The 7069-nt window shown below is 40.8% G+C and overlaps 2 protein-coding genes across 2 annotated transcripts; one reads left to right on the top strand and one right to left on the bottom strand.

Moving 5' to 3' along the window:
* Positions 1-336: 336 nt before the first annotated feature.
* On the bottom strand, positions 337-2384 carry LOC146478589 (NF-kappa-B-repressing factor-like). Its single transcript, XM_085112194.1, has one exon. The coding sequence runs from the start codon at positions 2336-2338 to the stop codon at positions 1370-1372; it is 969 nt and encodes a 322-aa protein (XP_084968320.1). The 5' UTR covers positions 2339-2384; the 3' UTR covers positions 337-1369.
* On the top strand, positions 2384-6009 carry LOC146478588 (uncharacterized). Its single transcript, XM_085112195.1, has 2 exons — positions 2384-2901; positions 4555-6009. The coding sequence occupies exons 1-2, from the start codon at positions 2466-2468 to the stop codon at positions 5079-5081; spliced, it is 963 nt and encodes a 320-aa protein (XP_084968321.1). The 5' UTR covers positions 2384-2465; the 3' UTR covers positions 5082-6009.
* Positions 6010-7069: the final 1060 nt, after the last annotated feature.

Genomic DNA, 7069 nt, shown 5'->3' with positions numbered 1-7069 from the left:
GTCCCGCAACACACTACACACTAGTGCGACAACGCCTTAACAGCCGAAGTAATCGTGCATTTTTCTTTGGTTTGTTTGCTTTAATAGTTTAATGACTTGATTACACGCCTCAAACATGTGGAGTTAACAATCGGAGAGATCGTCGATTGGTGGTATTTCATCTGAGGAATGCAAGTAACTCTAAAAAGGTTGTGCCGACATTGAACACTCTTCTGCAAAAACTGGATACTGTTACGACTGCCTGGATCACACAAAGCGCATGTCATACTAATATGGAAAATGAAGTGTTTCCCCCACATGTGATTGTAAAACAGCGATACTAAAAAATATCCCATCCGCAAGAAAGACCTTTACACGTTGATTTCAAACCAATTCACAGTCAGAGCAAAAATAGCAAAACACTAAACTTTGCACAAGTTACAATACCCAATAAGGTTAAACTTCTAGGGAAATGGCACAAACTGTTAAGAAACATGATTAGTCTGAAACATTGAAAACATTTACCTACACGCTGGAGACAATGCAGGGGCAAACCGTGGGATCAAGAATATATACAGACTCAAAAGGAAAATGTAAAATATGTTGCATGCTGAGAGATGAATAAAGCATAAAAAGGCAATGAAAGCTGAAAAAATGAAAACTATCTCAAGCATTTAGAACCTGTTATAAGTACATGCATGATGCTGTTGCTCAGGATCAACAGAACAGTGGAAATCAAGCATATCCTTTAGCGGATACAATATACATATTTACAGAAGTAGGTAAATTATGACCACAGAGTTAAGTGAGTTTGGTGTGGACTCCCACCGAGGTTGTTGAAACATCAGTCATTGTCACCACTGTCCACAAAGAGACTTTTTCTGGACTACACTCACCTGGATGTTCACAATTTACCTACTTCAGCTTTACCTCAATTTAATAAGTAATACACAGGAACTGGCCGCCATTTCAAATTGAGGATTACACCATTTCCAGGGAATTTGATGGCAATTTCCGTACATATCAATTTCTGTAAACTGAAGATATCTGGCCAAAGGTTTAGCTGATCAAACTTGAGGACCCTATACGCATGAATAGGGGCTACAGAATCAAACCCTGAGTTTTTCATGAATTGGCAGATGTATGTATTGTATTGCCCAATGCTCATCAGCCCTACACTTCTCGAATTTGAACTGTCAAATATTTTATCAGATGCCTATACAAACACTGTATCTTGCACCATGTTCGCCTCAATCAACATGAGGCTCATTTGCATAAAATGGCATTTTAATTTCTGCTTAAAGATAATAAATATTTATTGTGACAAACAGTTTTATTTTACTAGTTCATCACAGTCTATCCTAACTAGTGAGACACCAAAAAATCGTGCTCATTCCTTGCTAACAACAAGATACCTATCTTCATCCTTGCCATATGATCTGTGCTTCAAGCCATATTGTTGAGAAATTTTATGTACAAGAGCTCTGTCCTCTTTTGACAGCTCATTAGAAAACTTAATCTCCTGATCAGTGCTACTAATAAACGAATGAAGAATTTCTTGAACAGACCTTTTTGTCACATCAGCCCCCTGGGTGGGATTACAACCCAACCCAAACTTTCCATCTGTACCTACAGCCAGAACAGGTTCAGCGCGACCTTGGCCATCCTTACCGATTCCTCCGCTCCCAGTCCATCCCATTTTCCGAAGCATTTGATTCCCGATGTTGTCATCGGAAATACTCGGTGCTGATTTATAAGCTTTCGACACTATGTCGGTTTTTGACACGCACGGTGCAGACTGATGTTGCCTGGATGCGGTCCCAACACGAACGATCGGTTGACGAGCGCGAAGAATTACCAAAGCATTTTCCGCGGCGTTTCGTTTCGCCTGCTTTTTTACAGGCCCTTCACCAGTTGCGATTATTTTATCAGCGACCATCACGGCATAAGAATATAAAGAAGTTTTATCACTCAAGCCGAGATCCTCAAAAGATATCTCCTTCTTGGATTTTTGGGCACTCTCGTTCATAATGCTCACAGGATTGTGGTTCGCACATTCATCTCCTTCAACTGGCTCATAAATTGTGAAGTTCTCGATCAAAGGTTTTAGTTTTTTCACCGCTTTATCTGGTATCGAAATCTGACCCTTGGATTCAAGTTCGTTCACAAGTTCCTCTGTTTTAGCCGGATATCTGCAACCTAGGAACTTCATATTAGCCCAGACCATTGACAAAGCTGCTAATCGATCTTCAGGAAAATGATATTTCCATGTTTCAATGAACTTGGATCTTGCTTTCCACTGAATGTCGGTTTCCCACAAACTTCGCAAACACCGCTTCGCCGCTTCCTTCGCCGCCATTTTGAAACTGTACAGGCATGGTTACTCAGCATCCTTTTAAAGCTAAACGCTGACCACTGAAACAGCTGTTTTAAAATATGGCCGTGTTGTTCCTGCGGACTTTGCTGCGAGAATTCCGAAAGAAAAAATGATCGGAGTTCGGATTTTTAAGCTGCTTTATACTCCTGAGAAATCTGTGTGGTTTAACAGATGCCTGTTTACTTTGTCGTTTCGAACGAGCAAAACATGTATCTCATTTAGAAGTCTTCATTCTAAGTTTTCTCCAGCTGAGCTAGCCGCGGGGAAGAAACATGTAGCAAGAAGATTTGCAAGTCATGAAAGCCCAGAACAGCCTAAAAGACAATCGAAGAGTCCTGTGGATGCTTCTTCACAACATCATCACACTATCACCATACTACAAAGACTGCATGACCTAGAACAGTCGTTTCGTGTCAGAGGCCATTCCGTCTTGAGATGGGGCCTAAGTGCCCTTGTTGTCGCAGGGTTTGTGATTTACGTCTTTCGTGAGACGCTGAGGGAAAACGTCGCTGATGAAGTGGCGGATGTTGCTAGTAGATCTTTAGGTAAGGATGGCAGGTTAGGTTATGCATGACAATGGGGGATCACAGTCCCACTGGTGGGGGGGGGGGGGGGGGGGTAGGGAGCGATTACTCCTGGCATTGTTGTTGGGAATTCGCTGGCCAGTTCTGAACACCCTTAAGGCTGGACACGGTGCAACATTGCATTCACCATTCATCATTCTTTATTTTGGCTAAATCTTCATATGGAAAAAAAATCTACAATATTATATATCCATGATATAAATAACTGGAAGTGACTTAATGGAGAAGAAAGTTTTCTCCTATATTTGCCAGTGTGTGATCAAAGTGACAACAAAAAATAGCTTCCTTTTGATGTCCTTACTATTAAAGAATGTGACAGGGGAGGAGAGAGGAGTGGTGCTTATTTGAGGAAGGTGCTTATTTGCTATTTTTGCCAAGGAAGGGGGCTTTTATTCAGTGAAGGGCACTTATTAGGGCATGGATGTCATTTTCCAGAATTCTTGCACACTGTGTTGCCCTTTGTGTCCAGGCTTAAACTTTACTTCAGACCAACATTTGTTATTTTCATGCCTTTCGAGTCGAGACTGTCAACTTACATTTGCACGGTACTGTATTTCAGATGGATAAATATGACATGTTTGAGACTCTCTCACCCATCCCATCTAGGACGTTGAACCATCAACAAAACCATGGGATCACTTTCAGCAGTTTTTGTTTTTGTTGTTGTTGTCTGAGGTATTACACAGCAGACTGTTTGTGGGATCAGGCCCCAGTTGTTCAAAGGCCAGATAACTTTATCCGCTGAATAAGGTACTCTTCAACATCTAAAATATACTTCACGTTAAATGGTTTCCAAGGTTTCCTTACACTCCCCAATTAAGCTGTGGTTAGAGTGTGCATATTCACTTGTGCACAAGGAAATACTGAAATCTTTGCACAGATTGAAACTGTTCGATAGTGACTTATCCGCTGGATAAAGTTATCCAGCCTTTGAACAACTGGAGCCAGGTCTGAAAATATGGGCATGGATTAGAATCTGGGGTGAAATATTCTTTTACTGATACAAAAATACACCTTGTTGACCCCTGATGATATGACAACATACAGGATGAATGATAAGGGATGAATGGCATTTGCTACATCTGACACTTCATTTAAACAACACAATGAGAATCTACAAGAACGTAAAGCTGATGTCAGTCACGCAACTAGAACCACCTTATTTTTCTTTAAGCCAAGCATTATTAAGTAAGATTTACTTGACTTTATTTATGCCCCATCTAATAATTATTATTACGTTTCAAGTTTATTTGTTTTCCATTTGTAATGCTGCTTTCTGTCATTTTCAATGTCACCATTCAGCACTGCCATGCTAAATACTTGGACACAAAATAAAGTGACTTATTTTTAGTCTGGCTCTCAGAAGAAAAGGGTCATACCTTTTTCGTAAATGGCGGCCGATTTATTATTCTTTTCAATATGTGTTAATTAGCCCTACTAACCTTGTTTTTAGAGTAAAAATTTTATTGAATTTTGCACGTGCTAACGAATGTGAAAAGTTAAAAGAATAATTTATCGGCTGCCATTTATGAAAAAGGTCTATTGTATGACAAGTAGCTGAGCAGTCTGGCTGAGTAGCTTATTATTGTATTTTGTGTTCATTTCCTTGTGTAGCCGATGAAAATGTCATACAGAAGGCTGACGAAGTCACCAGAGCAGTTCTACAAGAAGTTCTTCACGACGCAGAAATCACAAAACTAACTAGCGCGTTTGTGATGGAAGTTCTTAACAGAGATGATGTAAGGGCCGCCGCTATACAGCTAACTCAACACGTGCTCGGTGATCCAACAACACTGACAAAGATTGCGGAGCTTGCGAAGAGCACACTGTCTGATCTGCTAGCCAATGAAGAGACACGAGTGCAACTGCTTGGTTATATAAAGGCTTTGATTCTTGATCAGAGCACAAAAGATGCTTGCAAGGTTCTTCTTGAAGAGCTGGTAAAAGATCCCGAAGTTAAAGGATTCATGGCAGCGTCTCTTGGCGAGCTGGTCACGTCTTCAGTTGTTAAAAGTAGCGCCGCTGAGCTTGGTAAAAGTGTCACCCATCAGGTGGTCAACGACACTCAAATTCAGCAGGAGACTGGGAACTTTCTGTGGAGGGCTGTGAAGAAAACGTTTACCCCAGGGTGGTTGGGTTAAGGTTTGAAACCTTGGGGTGGGGTGGGGGGGGGGGGTCTTTGCTGCCTGTTCTATTGTAAGTTTTATTTCAGACCTTGATATAAGATTTTTCAGCATCCTGGCGAGAATTTGTTAAAACTCATGAAACATTTTGGGCCAGAAAAAATTACTGATCGTTATAGAGGCGCCAGTTATGGGGAGGTTTTAATAAGAACATTTGAGTGAATGAGTGGACGTCCGGGAAATCAAATGATAAACTAGTGGAGAGGTAGCCGTTAGCAGAGATTCCATTGTATGCAGAATGTTTATCAAGTCAGTAGTTTGTTATAGGCGTTCAGATTGTGGCAAGCGAAGGAAAGATGACGTACAAGGATTCCTAAAATAGAGACAACGTCCTGTATTCGTCTCGCAGATTTTTACTGAGTTGCGCTCTGCGTTTCCTTCTCTTGCAATCTGATCAGAACTGATTCGAAAAGCAATCATTAATCTTTCGGCCCATGACGTCTTCAGGGCTTTTAGAAAGGTTTCTAGTTTCAGATTCGGGGCTGATTTCAGGCCTACCGAAAACTGGTTTCCGTTCGTGCATCAGTAGGTCTTTTCCCAAGGTAATGACGTTTGGGATTTTATTCTCTTTATTTTAAACTAGGTACCAAAGGCAATATTCTTGCGCATGGCGGCAACGCCCGATCTTAGCAAACATGTATTTTTCTAATGTTATTTCCGGAAAAATATCGGAAGAGATGACTATTTTTTAAGGTGTCTGTCATAGCTCTCTTAAGAAAAATTTTAAAACCTTATGAAAGCGTACCGCGTTGTGATTGGGTCAGTACTCGATGAATATCACCTTAGGTAGCTCAGATTATGAACCTTGTATGTCCGCTAACCCAGCTCCATGTTCAAGTATGATTATTCCACGCATACTTGTTATAAATAAACATTGTTAACCAACCGTCTGCTGTAAATGGTTTGAACCCAAGAATCATGTCGTAAGTAGCCAAATTATGATCATCCGGGTGAGTGTAGTCCTGAGTTAGACTGTTTGAGGTGACATTGACTAACTTCGCCTTGCTTGTCGAAACGTCAGTGAATGACAAACAGTGTTTTATCGGAGAAGGCCCTTATCAAGAACTCTTATAAGGAAAATTTTTGAATAAAACAGCTTTTTGATCTAAAACAATAACAGAGACTTAAAACTCGGTTTAAATGTTTTACAGTTTGACTAACGTGGCACTCATCGAGCAAAAGCCACTCGCATAAGGATGGTACCACCTTTTGTTACTGCGCATACGTTCTGCGCATCTCCAGATGGTCCGTGAAACTTGGGTCCTGATACAAAGGTTTGGGAAGTGGGGGGGCGGGGGCAGCTTATAATTATGCGGTTAAAGTAGATCTTAGGAAGGGCTAGTGGAATCCATAAAGAAAATTTGGCGTTACCGCGAATTTTTCAGAGATATTCGAGCTTCAATTTGGCGAAAAAAGTCCATGTATTCTAAAGGCTTTAAAAAGCTTTTGGAATAATTGTCACCTCCCAATTTTGTTCTTGGGTTCCGATACCCCCTGCTTGCTAAGATCTGCCTTTACAGCATAGTTATAAACCACGCAAAAATACCTTTGAATTTATAGGAAGCACTGTCCATACATCTTTCAAGTTATGTGGCGTGTTGATCGTGAAAGATGCAGTGCTCATAATTCGAGGGGTGGTGTTTATTCCAAGGCGGCGCCAAATCGAGGAGACGCTTTTATGAGCCAGTAAATTTACATGGCTATGTTAGAAAAAATTTCCCGATTGTTTTTCTACGTGACATATTGCAAAAGATCCTTTCTTTCTTGTTGTTAAATGTATTTTTAATGTTTCATGGCAGGCTTGTCACGGGATTTATTTCTAACGAAACGGGACCGAAGCTACTAAAAGACCCAATTAGGAAACAACAAGCGTACCTGCCGCTGTAATTCAACACCACTAATTGAACCAGTTCTTAATGGGCATGGGGAGTAGTCCAATTAGGCAC

The sequence above is a fragment of the Pavona decussata genome, unplaced genomic scaffold (assembly GCF_977016875.1).
Source record: "Pavona decussata unplaced genomic scaffold, jaPavDecu1.1 SCAFFOLD_64, whole genome shotgun sequence".
Taxonomy (NCBI): Eukaryota; Metazoa; Cnidaria; class Anthozoa; order Scleractinia; family Agariciidae; genus Pavona; species Pavona decussata.
Note: the sequence above shows the minus strand (reverse complement) of the source record. Positions and strands in the feature narration are given on the sequence as shown.

Coding starts and splice junctions, on each gene's coding strand:
- LOC146478588 (XM_085112195.1), top strand. CDS start 2,466: ATGATCGGAGTTCGGATTTTTAAGCTGCTTTATACTCCTGAGAAATCT. Junction 2,902..4,554: donor TGTTGCTAGTAGATCTTTAG/GTAAGGATGGCA, acceptor TTCCTTGTGTAG/CCGATGAAAATGTCATACAG.
- LOC146478589 (XM_085112194.1), bottom strand. CDS start 2,338: ATGGCGGCGAAGGAAGCGGCGAAGCGGTGTTTGCGAAGTTTGTGGGAA.